The sequence below is a fragment of the Anastrepha ludens genome, chromosome 3 (genome assembly GCF_028408465.1).
Source record: "Anastrepha ludens isolate Willacy chromosome 3, idAnaLude1.1, whole genome shotgun sequence".
Classification (NCBI taxonomy): domain Eukaryota; kingdom Metazoa; phylum Arthropoda; class Insecta; order Diptera; family Tephritidae; genus Anastrepha; species Anastrepha ludens.
Window position 1 is genome coordinate 65,523,066 of NC_071499.1, and position 16,156 is coordinate 65,539,221.

Below are 16,156 nucleotides of genomic sequence, written 5' to 3' on the forward strand. Positions count from 1 at the left end.
TTCACCTTTTCAGAGAAAAAATGTTGCAAAACTGGTAGTGGCTGCGCGCTTACTCATCTCTTTGCGCTGTTCGCGCACGCCCCATAGCTCCAGCCGTTGCCATTGCTGTCGCTACTAACATTGTTGGCATTATTGCCGTTTTTGTGGTTTCGTTTATGTGGCCGCGGTTTTGTTATGTTGTTGGCTCACGTTTCACATTTGACTGTGCTGCTATGCGAGCGTCACCTGCGATGTAGCGCTGCACAGTGTAACACAATTGAATTATCTACTTGTAATTACAGTTGAACGATGCCATGCCAAGTGATCTACCTAAGTAAAGGGGCTTGCAATAAGTGTGAACTGGTTTATTTATGGTTTAAAACCATACTAATTTTGATAAAATTCAAATATTTTTTTACTCAATGTGAAGGAGAACCGATGCAATTAAATGTTGAATATAATATCACTCTCTGGACAACATCGCGGCTGTTGCATATTTAAAATTAGCCAGACTAACTAGATTTATAAAGTGTATGAGATGGATGGATGGATGGATGAGTAAGGATGGGACAGTTCCGGTGGTATCACAAGGGGTCTCTATTTGGTCTGGGTGCGTAGTAAGGCAGCCACTTTACGTAACCTAACCTATAGCACAAGTTGTTCATCTGTGGATATATAAGGTTGGCCAAAAAGTCTTGCGGTATTTCCGCAAGCTTGTCTTTGCAAGCGCGTAGTTCTAGTTGTATTCGTCGCATCGGTTCACGCTAGAGCTTTTTGGAAAGCTCTTTTCACGTGCTTACACGTGTTTGATTAATTGTTGTTTGCTTTTAGTCGTTCGTGAGTTATAGCGTCGCAAACATGGAGCAAAGTAAAGAGAAAATACGGCATATTTTACAGTACTACTACGATAAAGGCAAAAATGCATCGCATGCTGCCAATAAAATTTGTGCAGTTTATGGACCCGATACAGTTTCCATTTCCACCGCACAACGATGGTTTAACCCTTTCGGTCCGAACGGGACTTATATGTCCCGGCACATGTTTGAAGATACCTAGCCTGGAAATTAAGCGAATTTAATGGACTTTATTTATCCCATTTCGTAGTTAATGCCATTCTTAACGGTATTTCCTTCCGTTATTTGAAGTTAAATGGTAAACACGTGTTCATTAGTCAAAAAACAATCGCAAAAGTGGACGCGAATTTTGCAAGTGGTAGGTTTTTTTGCGATTTTTCGTGGTTTCTTCAAAGATTACTGAAAATATATTTATTTATTGTGCTAGTGCTCTATTATTATATTGAGGTAAGTAAGTAAAAGTTTTTGTGTGACTGGCATTTATATCCTGGTGGGACGTATGTGTCCCATCAGTATTCTTGTTTGCTCCTTACCATAAGTAAAAACCAATTTTTTTATACTGTATTACTTGCTCATTGTTTTTTTCTTATCACTTTACTGAAACTAAATATATGTTGAATTCATAATAAAACAAACTTTTATATAAAACAGTATTGGATCATAAAATACTAAACGGGACAAATGCGTCAATAAAAATACTGAGGGGATATATATGTCCCAGCCCCTCCCACCGCCCCTTTTTAACCGAATACAATTTTGATGAGGCAAAAGACTTTTATTTCACCCTTTGCAACTATTAAACATATAAAATAATTTGTATTTCCGTTAGCGGCTTTCCGTACCGAAAGAGTTAAACGTTTTCGTTCTGGTGCAGAGGTGATCGAAGAATTGATCGAAAGAGACCGGCATAGTAGCAGCCGTAGCATCGGCCAAGAGCTGGGCATGAGTCATCAAGCCGTTATAAACCATTTGAAGAAACTTGGATTCAAAAAGGAGCTCGATGTATGGGTGCCACACGACTTGACGCAAAAAAACATTTTTGCCCGTATGGATGCATGCGAATCGCTTCTGAATCGCAACAAAATCGACCCGTTTTTGAAGCGGATGGTGACTGGCGATGAAAAGTGGGTCACTTGCGACAACGTGAAGCGCAAACGGTCGTGGTCGAAAAGCGGTGAAGCTGCCCAGACGGTGGCCAAGCCTGGATTGACGGCCAGGAAGGTTCTTCTGTGTGTTTGGTGGGATTGGCAGGAAATCATCCACTATGAGCTGCTCCCCAATGGCAAACGCTCAATTCGGACCTGTACTGCCAACAACTGGACCGCTTGAATGCAGCACTCACACTCAGAAGAGGCCATCTTTGATCAACAGAGGCCGAATTGTCTTCCATCAGAACAACGCCAGGCCACACACATCTTTGGTGACGCGCCAGAAGCTCCGGGAGCTCGGATAGGAGGTTCTTTTGCATCCACCGTATAGTCCGGATCTCGCACCAAGTGATTACCACCTATTTCTGTCCATGGCGAACGAGCTTGGTAGTCGGAAGTTGTCCACAAGAGAGTCCTGTGAAAATTGGCTCTCCGAGTTTTTTGACAATAGGGAAGCGAGCTTCTATAAGAGGGGCATTATGAAGTTAGCATCTCGTTGGGAACTCGTCATCGAACAAAACGGCGCATATTAGCATAGCAGCCAGTGTGCTAATTAAGTTAGGGTTAGATTATATCCTATAAATAATAATAATAGCTAAATTATATTGAATTTATTAAACATAAATGAAATATTGAGTTTATTAAATAAAAAAAATTATATTTTCTGAACTTCACTCAAAAAAATTTGCTGAATTTTGAGCAAATTAAATATTACAATATTGTTTCTTAAACCACACATTTTTTGCAGGCAAATTAAGAAAAAGCTCACAAAAATATTAAAAATATTATAAAACTATTTAAATACTTTACTTAAAATATATATTATATATATCGGCTGTTTTTTTAGCTGTATGAGAACTATCAGTGTTGATAACTATGTTTGAACAGCTGAGAATGGCAAACTGTGTTGATATTTCGGTTCAGTAAGGGCTGGCAAGTCATTATTAATCATTTAACGTCGGAACAACGGTTCCAAACTATGAAAATTTATTTTGTAAAAAACAAAAACATTTGTTCGCGAAACTCAGCACTTCGTCCATTTAACAGCCAGAAAAATCGGCCTACTGAGCAAGCAATTCGTGCAGTTATTGATTGTTTTCACACTAATTTTACTCTTCTCGATTCAAAACCCTCAACGAAACAAACAAATGTGCGCACCGAAGAGAATATTGCTGCTGTTGTGCGAAGTCTTGAAGAAAGCGCCGAAATGTCGAATAGTCGTCGTTCTCAATTTTTGGCCTTTGTCCTGCGACTACATCGAATTTTTTTGGTTTAAATACATATTTTGCCTATAAATGAAGCTCGTGCAAGAACTGAACACAAATGGCCATCGTTTACGTCGTATTTTTGCTGATTGGGCTCATTTAGATTTATTAAGTTAGTCAATAAGTATCAATTGCGGTTCGATAAGAAAAAACACAATTTCATGGTTTTAAGTGAACTTTATTATACAGTATAGTTTCCCTGAACATCAATACACTTGTTCCAATGAGATGCTAGTTTATAAATTCCAACCCTGAAGTGAGAATCTGGAAGGGCTGGAAAATACGCTTCCACAGCTGTTAGCATTTGATTGAAAATGGTCAGTAGGTCTGGAAACAGATGGAAGTTGCTAGCGGACAAATCTGGTGAATTCGGTGGATGCTCCAACAATTCAAACTTTAATTCATGAATTTTAGAATAGCTATCAAAATGCTCTTGTGACACGGTGCATTGGCCTGATGAAAAATCTTTTTTTTTCTTTTACAAACTGGGTCTCTTTTCAAGAATTTTTTTGTTCAGCTGGTCTAAAAGGTTACAATAATATTCAGAATTTATTCTTTTACCAGTTTGAAAATAATCCGCAAAAAAATTCCTTTCGCAACGCAAAAAACTGATGCTAAAACCTTCTTCGCCGGATTTTGGACACGAACCCGTTTCGGAGCCGAAGCACCAGTTTCACACCACTCTTAAGCCAAGTCTCAACCACAGATATGAATCGACGCACAAAACCCACTTTATCCTTTCGAAAACGCTCTAAATGTTGCTGAAAAATCGCATTCGAATAAATTTTTTTTCCATTGTTAGCGGATGTGAAACAAAGCTTTCTGAAAACCAATACTTCAGTCATTAATACTATATTGCTTACACTACCCAAGAAGTTAGGCGGCCGCCGCAGCCGAATGGGTTGGTGCGTGATTACCATTCGAAATTCACAGAGAGGTCGTTGGTTCGAATCTCGGTGAAAGCAAAATTAATAAAAAAAGCTCCTCATAAAAATATCTGCCGCTCGGAGTCGGCTTGAAACTGTAGGTCCCTCCATTTGTGGAACAACATCAAGACGCATACCACAAATAGGAGGAGGAGCTCGGCCAAACACCCAAAAAGGGTGTACGCGCCAATTATATATATATATATACCCAAGGAGATATCTAGAGCGTCTACTAAATCGCTTTCCGTCACTCGACGATTTTCGAATACGATATGCTGTATTTTTTTCTACGACTTATGGTGTTGTTGATGTTTCTGAACGTCCTTGACGTGGGTAGTCTTCAAGGCTTGTGCAACCACATTTAAATTCAGCAACCCATATTCCTACTGTATTAATTTATGGCGAAAACCCCTTATACACTTTCGACATTCATTCATAAATCTTCTTTGCTTTTAAGCCTCCAAAAATAAAAATTTAATCACTGCGCGATATTTGATTTTTTCTACAGAAAAATAATAAAAATGTTTTATTTATTTTTCCAACAATATTTCAGCACTCAAACTCTTAAAAAAGTACCGGATTTCCAATGCTGAATAACATTAAACTTTTTAGATATCTTTTTCAGTTTACTTCTTATTACACCCAAGCCTACAAGTGAAATAATTTTTAAAGTAATTAACGTCTATGTCGAAAATACTCAGAAAATTCATCATCATCAAAACGCTAGTACTCGTATTGCCCTTCGATCAAAAGTAAAACAAATTTACGAACCCCTCATGCTTTCATTATAAAAACTGAACTTGCTCCACTGTATTGTGTTGTAAGCCACGTTATCATCAGCCGCCTTTTGACTTTTTGACTGGTGTAACTTGACTATTGTATGTACGGAACAACGGCAGCGTTAGCAGCCACATCAGCCGGCAATCGCTGTTGGTCAGAGTTGGTGAAGCGATGTCAGTGTCATGAACGACGGCTAAGCGACGGCGGCAGAAGCGAACGCTCTCCTGAGCACTTTGCTCTTAGCTTTATATTTCAAAACAAACCTACATACATACACAGAAACATACTTATGTAGTTGGGTTAGTCGCTAGCCCATCAAAAATGCGGGACCGCAATTTGTACGAACAGCTGCTGCTGGTGTTTTGACTGCTTGACTGAGTGACTGAGTGACGTATGTGACAGTGCGACTGATTGTTTGGTCAACAGCTTGGCTTATACTTATATATTTGTAAGCGAGCATTGTGTCTGCGACGGAGATTCGTTTACTGTGCTCTTTTATTATTGATTTTTATGCGCATCGCATCTTTTATGTTGTTTGGGCATAAATGCTGATAGTTTTTTGATATTACGAATTTCCAAAGAAGTGTCGTGTTTTTTGTTTTTGTTTTGTAACACTTTCAATTTCTTTTGAGCTTCCTTTCTTCTCTTCACTTAGGTTTCGATGTTGGCCTTTACACAATACACAGCACACAGCACACAGCCGAGTTGAAGGTGAAGGTGGAGCAAGGAAGTTTCACAATGCAGCCAGTTAGCCAAGAGTCGGAGTCAGTGAGAGAAGTCGTCGCCGCAGTGGTCGGTCGATGAGTTGCATTTTGGAATGCCAACAGCGCCTATGAACACATGACAATAACAAAGCAATGGGAACTGTGCGATCTTCTGCAAGTAGACTGCGCTCTGCGACTGATCTGAAGCGTCGCATGTCATCTCTGCTACTGTTGCTGCTTCTTGCTACCTTTATCCGCATTTGCTGCTTGCCTCTGTAATTTTTGGCTTTTCTTACGGTTCGCTTCTCAGACTTATATTAGTAACTGATATCATCGCTTGGCAGCATTTTTAAATTGAAAGTGAAAAGCGACGGTCGTCGGCGCTTAAAACACGCTCGCACATCGAGCAAACGAAAAATACGCATACAGACGTAGTAGTAGGTCGCTGGTGGTTCGCGCTTCCAGGAAGTAATCGAAATACGTTTTTTGTTTTTTAATAAAAAGAAATAAAATAAAAATAAAAACTTTTAAATTCGAAATTCGGGCCCAAAATTGGTGACCTAAAATATTTATAAAATATTCACAAATAACCTAAGTACAACAGCACAAAGTTGTTGCACAGGAAACACAAGTGATTGAGCCGTTTGTGTTGCGCGCATCCGTTTCCGTTTTCGTCGTCATTGCCATTGTCGCTGTCGCTGTCATCGGGCACCGCTTTGTTAGCTCCTGTTAACTGGCTTACCACTCGCGCGCTTTACACCGTAACTTAGACGTAGCCGCGCTCGGTTTACCAACGGAAGTTGTTAGTCCTTTCAGCCAACGAATTCGCTTTTAAGCCGACTAGAAAGAGGATACAACCACTACAACAACTAAAACAAAGTAATACCAAGGATTACGTCAGAAATTCTGTTCGTGCTAAATTGCAAAGAGGAAAATACTACAATTTTCAACACAAATGGTAGGCTTAAAAAAATATAAATATATTAGATTTCCTTTTTCACATGGACGTGCATGAATATATTAAAGAAAATAGACAAAACATCAAAAAGAACAGAACAGAAAATCAAAATGCAAATAAATCGCAAAAATCTAAACAAGCAGGAAACGCAAAACATCAACTGCCTGTCAGAATGTACAAAAAGTATAGCAAGCACATAAATGGAAATCCTTGAGAGAATTCGCTTGTCAATCAAGCTATGCAGCAGCAAAAGAGTTGTGTGTGTGTGTGTGTGTGAGTGAGTGTACTTGTGAATATACTCGTATATTTGAAGTGTGAGTGTTTTTTTATTTTGTTATCCTTATTTATGTGTTGACAGGGAAAGCGCGAAATGTTTTTCAACTAAATTTTGTTACCCGAAAGGATTGAAACGTTTGTGTTAGTGGTTTAGTGTCCGAGAGCAGCCAACAAATAGAAACCGCGGACTGCGCAATATGAATAAAGTCTTTAAAATGGCAAAGAGGTAGATTTTAGAAAAAGTTTTGATGAAAAATAATACAGAAAAACGTAAAAAAATTACAAAAAAATAAATAAATGAATTGGACATTAAAGACAAAATTGCACAACAGACAAAGACAATTGATATGGCTAGTGTAGTTTTTTATTTTTACTGCATGCAAAAACAAAAATTAAAAATACATAAAAAAATTCAAAATGCCTTAATTATAAAAACTCGCTGAAACTGATAAAACAAAAATAGTAATAATAATGAAAAAGCAATAAAAAAACATAAATAAATTAAAATGAATAAATAAATTTTTTGATAAAACAAATTTTTCGAAAATATGTAGCTTCGACACTAGTTTTTTAAATTTATTGAGGATGAGTAAAAAATATGGAAATTTATAAAACAACTAAAAGCTATGGCAGCTGATAAAATATGAATAATATGTAATACCATAATATTTTAAAATAAAATAAATTTTCAAATATAGCTTGGAAACAAATTTTGAAAATTTACTGCAGATGAATTAAAAAATTAGAAAAATATAAAATATTTGAAAATGCAAATTAAAAATTATTAAAACTGATAAAATAAAAATATTGGTAAAAAAGGATTACGTAACAAAACAAAAATATTAAAAAAATATATATCGCACCCTAAATACAAAAGGGTCACAACTCAAAATGTACTTCTGCTCAAATATGAACGAGACGTTATCAATAAAACGGTCCGCGGATGACATATGGCAAAAATAAATTTTTTGGTTTTTGGTAGGACTGTTATAAGCTTACATGGCAAATTTCAGCGTGATATGTCACATAGTTTGTTTTCTGTGCTACTGTAAACAAGTCAAGCTCGAGTGTGGAAAATTTTGAGTTGTGCCCCTTTTGTATTTAGGGTGCGATATATATTTGTATATAGCTAATAATTTTCTATAAATAAATAATTTGCGAATGGAAAACATTTGCTTCGATAAACACCATATATATATAAATAATTTATAATGTTATAAATTATAGCTAATAATTTGAATATAGGTTAGGTTATGTTATGGTGGTAGTCCGCCTGCACAACCAACTCACTTAGACCTCGCAGGTCCGTTGGGTTCCACTGTGCGACACGGGAACCTTCTTTATTTACTTTCATGAAACCATTTCGACGCTCTTATGAAGCGCCTAATTTGAATATAAATAATAAAAATATTAGGAGAAAGGAAAATAGTTAAATGGCGAAAAAAAAAATGTTTTAAATAATACAATATATTTGAATATAACTTGGGAATTACATAATTTTGAGTATATACACAGATGAATAAAATTAGACAAATTAAATAAAAAATTAAGAAATCTGTTAGCTTTAAAAATTATCATAACCAATAAAATAAAAGTGGTAGTAAAAATAGAAAGCATAAAATAATAAAAAAATAAATAATTGCTTTTTTTTCTTACTTTACTGTGGATGAATAAAAATTTTACATTTCCAATGTTTTTAATTTGAATATTTTTGTAACTCATAAAATAAAAATGTTAGTAATAAAAAAACCATAAAATAATAAAAAAAAATTTTTTTTATAAAATAACATATTTGAATAAAACTTGGACTAAATTTTGAATATATGCTCCAGATGAATAAATGAATGAATAAAATAAAAACTATCGATTAAAAAACCATCGACACTCATTTAAAAAGAGAAAAATGTTAATAATAAGGAAATCCATAATATAATAAAATAGTAAAGTTAGAATTTTTTTTTATTCACTGCATTTAATAAAAAATTTGGATTCACAAAATTAAAACTTGAAGATTTTCGAGTCTAATAAAATAAAAGTATTAATAATAAAAAAAAACTATAAAATAAAAAACTATATATATAAAAACTATATATAAATATTAATAATAAGTAAATTCATATTAAAAAATTAAATAAAGTTAGAAAACTATTTTTTTTTAATTTGATGTAGATAAAATGGAAATCTCAATTTATAAAATTTTTAAAGGTTTTCGCCTCTTGAAATAATATTTTAAACTAGGGCCTGTAATCTATTTTTAAATTTAATTTATTGTTATTATTATTTATTAAAGAAATATAAAATATTTCAGTAGTAATTTTAACACACTGGCAGCATTGGCCTTCGGTGAAATTTAATTTAATTTTTAATTCATTTTAATAATTTGATACGTTCGTACGCATCAATAGTTCAACGCAATAGTGACGAAATTCTAGTCCCTTGCTGTGGGTCAAGGAATTCCGAAAAATTTGACTTCTGGTAAAACTGGATTCCTATGAAGAATATGTAACAAAGTACAGTTTTAAATTGACAGTACAGTAATTACATGGATTGTATGAAATAAATAATACAATACTTTCACAAAAAATTGGGCCGATAGGTGACGCTAGGCTCAAGATATTTATAGTTAACTTGTCTATGTCATAATTTTATTCAGTTTTGCATTTATGCCCGTAAAAGAAAATATTTTTGCTACTCCCGAAAAATAATTTCTTCTGCGGTAGAAATATTTAGAAAAGTGGTGTTTATGGTAAGGTTTTACGAAGCAAATGTTTTCCATTCGCAAGTATTCTATAGACTCCCAAGAAGCTATAAGTAAAACACTTTGCCAAATTTCGCCCAAAATTAAACACTTTATATGTTTTTGGAAATGAAGTGCCAGGGATATATCCAGTTCGGTTGTAATATATTTTATACAAGCAACTAACAATAGCATAAATTCACAAAACCGAAAGGCCTAAAAGTAATTGACCTTAAATTTTTTACTTCCAATTTTGATGGAAGGACACCTTGTTGAATTCAGGAGAAAATATGAAAGCAGATTACAATGGGCATTATTTTTCCGATTTCACAAATTTAGCCTCTGAATAAATGGAGTCCTGTCCATTTGGGTGTAGCGCATATAATATTGTTGGGGTTTTATACTCTACGTACTTCTAAACGAAGAGAACTCCAATTATGATTAAATAATTGTACATTGATGAGTTGATTAATTGTTGCTCTTAGATTGAAATGAAATTGAAAGTTTTTAAAGTAAATTTAATACATCGATTTATAAAGTACTTCAGTCTGGACTAGAGGGGAGCACTCTTTAAAAATTCAAAACCTATTAGTTTTAATTGCTGCCGTACAACACGCAAATTGAGATATATCAATTTTTCCCATGCAAAGTTACCTAAATTCAGTAAAAAATATTTGGGAAGCATATCCCGCAATGTCCTGAAAAATTTCGAGATTGCGGGACTGGTAACTTAAAATCCCGAAAACCCAAAAACTTACAAAGTAATTGAATGCCTTAATTGTAAAATTTTCGATTTAAAATCTTCGTGCCAAAAGATATTAAGGGGGGAGCCTGGTTTATAAGGTCAAAAAAATCAATTTTTTTTTTCGTCTTAAGCGATTCCTAATATATTTCAGAATATTCACACAAAGTTACAGAGCCTAATTCTCAATATTTCCGTAGATACAAAGCCAAAGGTAGGCGAGCGTTAGGTAGTTACGCTGTGACCGGACAGCTATAGTACAAACTTTATCTTCTTTTCTCGACTTTTCATTTTTATGATTTCTTTGAATTGGCGTACATGAATGAAAAAAAACTAATGAATCTTTTGAAATGAATCATAGCTTGTTCCCTTCAGTATTAAATTCTCTTCTATTTGAACTAACAAAATAGATAAAAAAAATGTTTTCAAAATTTTATGCCAAGTTGAAGTGAATTTTTTTTTATAGAAAGGCATTTTTTTCTTTAAAACCTCCAAAAAGTTGAAATTTTGGAATTTCTCTCAGTTTTCTGAGTTCATCTGGAATAGAAAATCATGATAATTAAAAATCCATTTGAATTTTTTGCTTTAGATAATAATTACGAGCTGTATCTTGTACGCCAGTTGGAAACTCCAGCGTTGCAGCGCTCTACTAATTTCTATTTTAAACATTTTTTTCAACTTATTTTAACCAGTACAAAAATTTTTTATACTTTTTAAATGTTCATTAAAAGATAGAAAGAACTTTGCAGTGATAAATTAATTTTTTCCTTAAAAAAAAAAATCGCAAAGAGATGCAATTTTTGGCTCCCCCCTTAAGGCTGAAGTGCAAACCTTCTTTTATGCCAGCCTTAACCTTTTGGTCGATGAAATTTTTTGGAAAAGGCATCAAGTCGTCTGAGTTTGAATGGAATAATACACAGAAAAGACTAAATTTTACAATTTTCAATCCTTATTTCTTTCTAGAGGAATTGTGGATAATTTCTTGAATTAAAAAAATATTATATGTGAAAAGCATTTAGCCTTTACGAAAAAGCAAAAAAATTCTATATTTATTGTTTTTATTAATATATGTATTTTTTTGATATTTTTTAGAGCTCGTTAAAAAATGCTGTATGTTTTTATTAATATGCATATGCTTTTTTTTATGTTTTTAGTGCTCGCTAATTTAAAGCTTAACTATGTATAATCAAGCGAGCTAAATTGCGCTACTGTACTTTTCATAAAAAACAGTCCATTTCAAAACAAACACGAAAAAGTGAATTTGGGTTATAATAATTAGATGAAAAAAATTTTCAACAAAGCGCATTATTAACATACCGAGCATCCAAATATTTTCAAGAAACCAGTACAAAAAAGTGAAAAACTTGCTGTTTCATGCCTCAAAAAAAAAAACAAAATATAAAATTCAAGCCAGTAATCAATAAATGAGCAATTTTTTATTTGCATTTATGTTCGAAAAATCCCTCAACAATCTCAATTCCATTCATGGATCCATTTAGTTTTACATGTGCATTTATTCCCCCTTTGGTAGTTTTTGCATTTAGCATTTTTTTTTTTGCTTTTTTGGAACCGTTCACGCAACGCTAGAAGCAAATATTTGCGTCGAAAAATAGCGAAATCGAAAAATAAAGAACGCATAAATTGAAATTCAAAGTATAGCGAAAAAAGTGATGTAGTTTGGTTTTCTTTTTCAACGCAGCTTGGGAAAATTATCCGTTTGTAGACTTAATAGAGCGCATTGTAGTATGCGCACTCATACACACAAATAAACTGGTGTGTATGAAAGACCTGCTGGGAAATTCGCTAGCAGGAAGCTGACGCGCTTTTAGTGAACTTCGAATTGTGACAAACTCGCGTTGCTTTACTATTTGAAGGAGTTACTTAACATATTCTAAGCTATAATTTAAAAAAAAGGAAACATCTGAGGGGGCGTGTTTATCAAAAATTTGGTACAAAATATATTTTGAGGGCGTGTACTTTTCAGAATTTACAAAAAAAAAAAGGTTTTCCCAAAAATGTGGCGCAAAAAACATTGTTTTCCCAAAAAGTATATTTCACCTTGAAAATTATAAAAAAAAATATATTAAAGAAGTGTTAAAAACCCAAATGTATAAATTAAATTTTCAACAATGCACAAATACCAAAATTACAAAAAAATTTTCAAAATTTTTACAGTTCACTTCTTAATACACTCCAGCCACAAATAAACCAAATTTTATAAGAGTTGACGACAATGTCCAAATTACTTAGATCATGACATAGAATCGCTCTGATACTAAATTGGACGTATGAGATCTAGTAAAATTAAACAGATGTAACCCACAGGATGCTGCACCTTTTTTCCGATAGTTCCGAACCAGTGCTAAGTACGTAGATGAAATGGTTGAAGTACCACTCTGGAACACCCCAAGTAGCACTAAAGCATCATTTTAATATAGGATTTTTCAATTGGCGCGGGTCGATTTTGGCGCCCTGTGGCAGCCATTTTGTTTTGGTGACATCTGTCAAATCATTTGTTTATTATTCAGTTGTTTATGCCAAATCATCATGGCAAGTTACACGATTGAACAGTACGTTTAAATGATAAAACTTTATTATCAAAATGAGTGTTCATTAACGCAAACGTTGCGCGCATTGCGCCCATTTTTCGGTAGACGTGGTGACCCTTTCAATTTCTTATGGCCCATATTGAACCATATGGACCTAGACGACATGTGGTTCCAGCAGGTCGGCGCTACGTGCCACACAGCAAACGCCATATTATTCCATTTCAACATCTACCCGCCCTTATTGAAAAACCCTTTACTATGACCGGGTAGGAGGTCTCTAAGACCAGTTCAGTCCCCTTCCTGGCAAGCTCATCAGCAGAGAGAACCAGTGTTAATGCGAGGAACCATTTCTATCATAGAACTCTGTTTAAAATCGCGCTGGTGCCAGCGATCTTTGGTTTAGTTTTTGAAGGCAAAAAACAGATTACAGTTGAGAGAAAGCAGCATACAGCAACGACAGAGGTTGTGCATTTCACGTCAGCACTACTCCACTTGAGAGAATCAGCTGTTAGATAGACGTATTTGCAGAGTTTATCGTTTTATTTAAGGTTTTTCTACAAGGAGCTTCCTCCCATATACTCTTATCTAGCATATTCCCTATTCACATTAACTCATCCAGGCTTTTATTTATCATCTATAAAAACTCACTACCTTAACACCCTGCTCCCAGTGATGATCGTGATAGCAATAATCAGCATCATTGCGAGTAAAATTGTACTCAATAATTCTTGAAATTAAATCTAGAAACCCCATCAATGTTCAGCTCGATTTAAATCAGTAGCTTATTGCATCAGAATCCATGTGTAACCCTGAAAGTAAGATACGTTGCCCAACAAATACTTTAACACCCTATGAAGCATGATGAAATTTCCAACAAAGCGAGTAGGATTTAAATATATAAGATATTAAATTTAAGAATAAATAGTAATAAAACCAAATTTGAAATGCATAGCTTTAAAATTTACTATAAGTAAATTTCATACTTATTGCCTTTATGGCATTCCTTCAACGGCTTAATTTATTAACTCTTGAATGAGGTGCTCCATTTTTTACAATATATCTGAAATCAGCTGATCTCAGCTATCAAAAATTGTGTCAAACAGCTGATGGATATTTTATTTAAAAATTTGTCTAATGATAAGAAGTCCCAGCTATCACACGGTGCCACGAATACTAGGGTTTTTCGACTTCGATGCTAGAGAGTCTAGACAGATGTCGGTACTCGCTACTCGTTCTAAGCAAGCATTATATTGTAATTTAATACTTAGATTTTCCCTACAGGGTACATAAACACACTGTAACACAAATCAACAAAGAGATTTATAAATAAAAAGAATGTGGAAAAAATGGAAACTAACAACTAAATTTGGCAAATGCAGTGCAAACAAGCCGCAATAACAAAAAACAAATCTAAAAATTGTTTTCTCGCCATTTCGTTTGAAATTTGAATAATACTCGAAATTCCTGGTTCCGGGTTTGACTGCCCGCTCGTCTATCTACGTCCAGCTAGCTGGGTCCATTCGACACCCCACCACGTCACACATGCACTAACTATGTACATACTTGCATAGCATGAAGTTGATTCGTAGTCAGTTCATCTGTGTAATTTTTTTTGCACACAAATTTTAGTCGCTTGCAATGCTGCTGCCTGTGTTTTGCTATTGTAACACTTTGCATTTCTGTGGATTTTGCGGTGGGTTTATCAATTTTTTTATGTCTATTTTATACAGCGGGTTTATTCTCGTTTTTCTCTATCAAATTTGCCATACTTCAATTTCGTTACATTGTTTTCGTTTTCAGTTTTTAGCTGTTTTCTTTTTTTATTCCTTTTTTTCGAATTCCCGCTCTTGGCTTTTGTATTGCTTTAATTTTTTGCGGCACTGTTGGTTATATTTGTTGCAAAAGTTTTGCAGCTTACGTATGCATATATGTTTGTATCATACATTCTTTGTTGCATGCAACATAAAAAGAAATCCATTTTACATTCAGAATTCACTATTCGAATAAATGTTTCGACAAATGCTTGCAATGTTACAAAAAAAAGATTATATTAAAAAAGTTTATCGAAATGTAAAAGTTTACATTAGAGGTGTTTAAATTTCTATGAAAATCTTAAGATCCTTTCGGTTTTTATTTCCGAGCATTTTATTCTTTGAATATAAAATTTGAGTGCAATTAGCTTAGGTTTGCTGCTCTCGATGTGATATTTCATTTAAGAAAAATATGTAAATTTTTAATTTTGGATTTTTAACCAAGCAAACTTTAATGATTTTTTGTTAGCTCAGTGCGCCTTCTTCGTCTAAGACACTTAATAATAATAATAATAATAATTTATCCTAGTAGGTGGTCCAATGACCGACACTGCGACCTAAAAGATCTTTTGTGTCAAGCTACCTAATTTAATATGGATGATCCTTCTGATCATCCGCGAAAGTTACCCGACCACTACATCAGGTTCTAGTTTGCCTAGTTGTTCTCTGCCTTTGGAAAGGAGTTGGTTGAAAGCCATGTTCTTCCAACAATTTTTCTGCTATACGTATAAACCTTAGTATATCTGTAATAGGAGCTTTCTTTATTTCTCCCGGATCCAGTTGATCACGGTGGAAAATTTGCATTCTGGTTCTAGCCAGTGCAACGCACTCGCACAATAAGTGCTCCGTCGTTTCATCATCCTCAAAACAGAGTCTACACTCAGTGTCCCTGAGAAGTTGAATTCTGTTAAGATGATAGTTTAGATAGTAGTGGCCCGTAAGAAAGCCTACTATTTTCCTGATATCTACTTTCCGTAAGTTAATCAGTTCCTTTTTGTAGGTAAAAGGTCTAACCAACCTCTTGGCTTGACGAAGTTTCAGATTATCTTCCCAGTAAGCTATTCTGCGAGTATGTTCCCACTGGTCTACCCTAGATTTAGCTTCCGCCCAGTTGATACCACAATATGGTTCTGGTCCTATAAGGTCTGATGTCGATCCAGCCCTTGCCAGTTCATCAGCAATTTCGTTACCCTCGATTCCAGAGTGACCTGGAACCCAGCAAAGTACAACCGTATTTTTTGTACTTAATTCTTGAAGATTGTTTACACATTCTTCCACTAGTCTCGACTCCAAAGAATGAGACATTAGTGCTTTCAGTGCCGCTTGGCTGTCCGAATATATAGTTATGTGGGCCCCTTTGATACCCCTTTTTAGATTTGTCAGTGCACAGATCGAAATCGCTTGGATTTCGGCCTGGAAGACACTGG

General features: G+C 34.6%; 1 protein-coding gene across 2 annotated transcripts in view; it reads left to right on the forward strand.

The window, feature by feature from the left end:
• Positions 1 to 6,100: 6,100 nt before the first annotated feature.
• Positions 6,101 to 16,156, forward strand: part of LOC128858110 (trithorax group protein osa) — a 57,372-nt gene continuing 47,316 nt past the window's right edge. For both annotated transcript variants that reach the window (XM_054094097.1, XM_054094098.1), the window contains exon 1: positions 6,101 to 6,614. In XM_054094097.1, the coding sequence (XP_053950072.1) occupies positions 6,612 to 6,614 (3 nt within the window). In that variant the 5' untranslated portion in view covers positions 6,101 to 6,611. The remainder of the gene's footprint in view (positions 6,615 to 16,156) is intronic.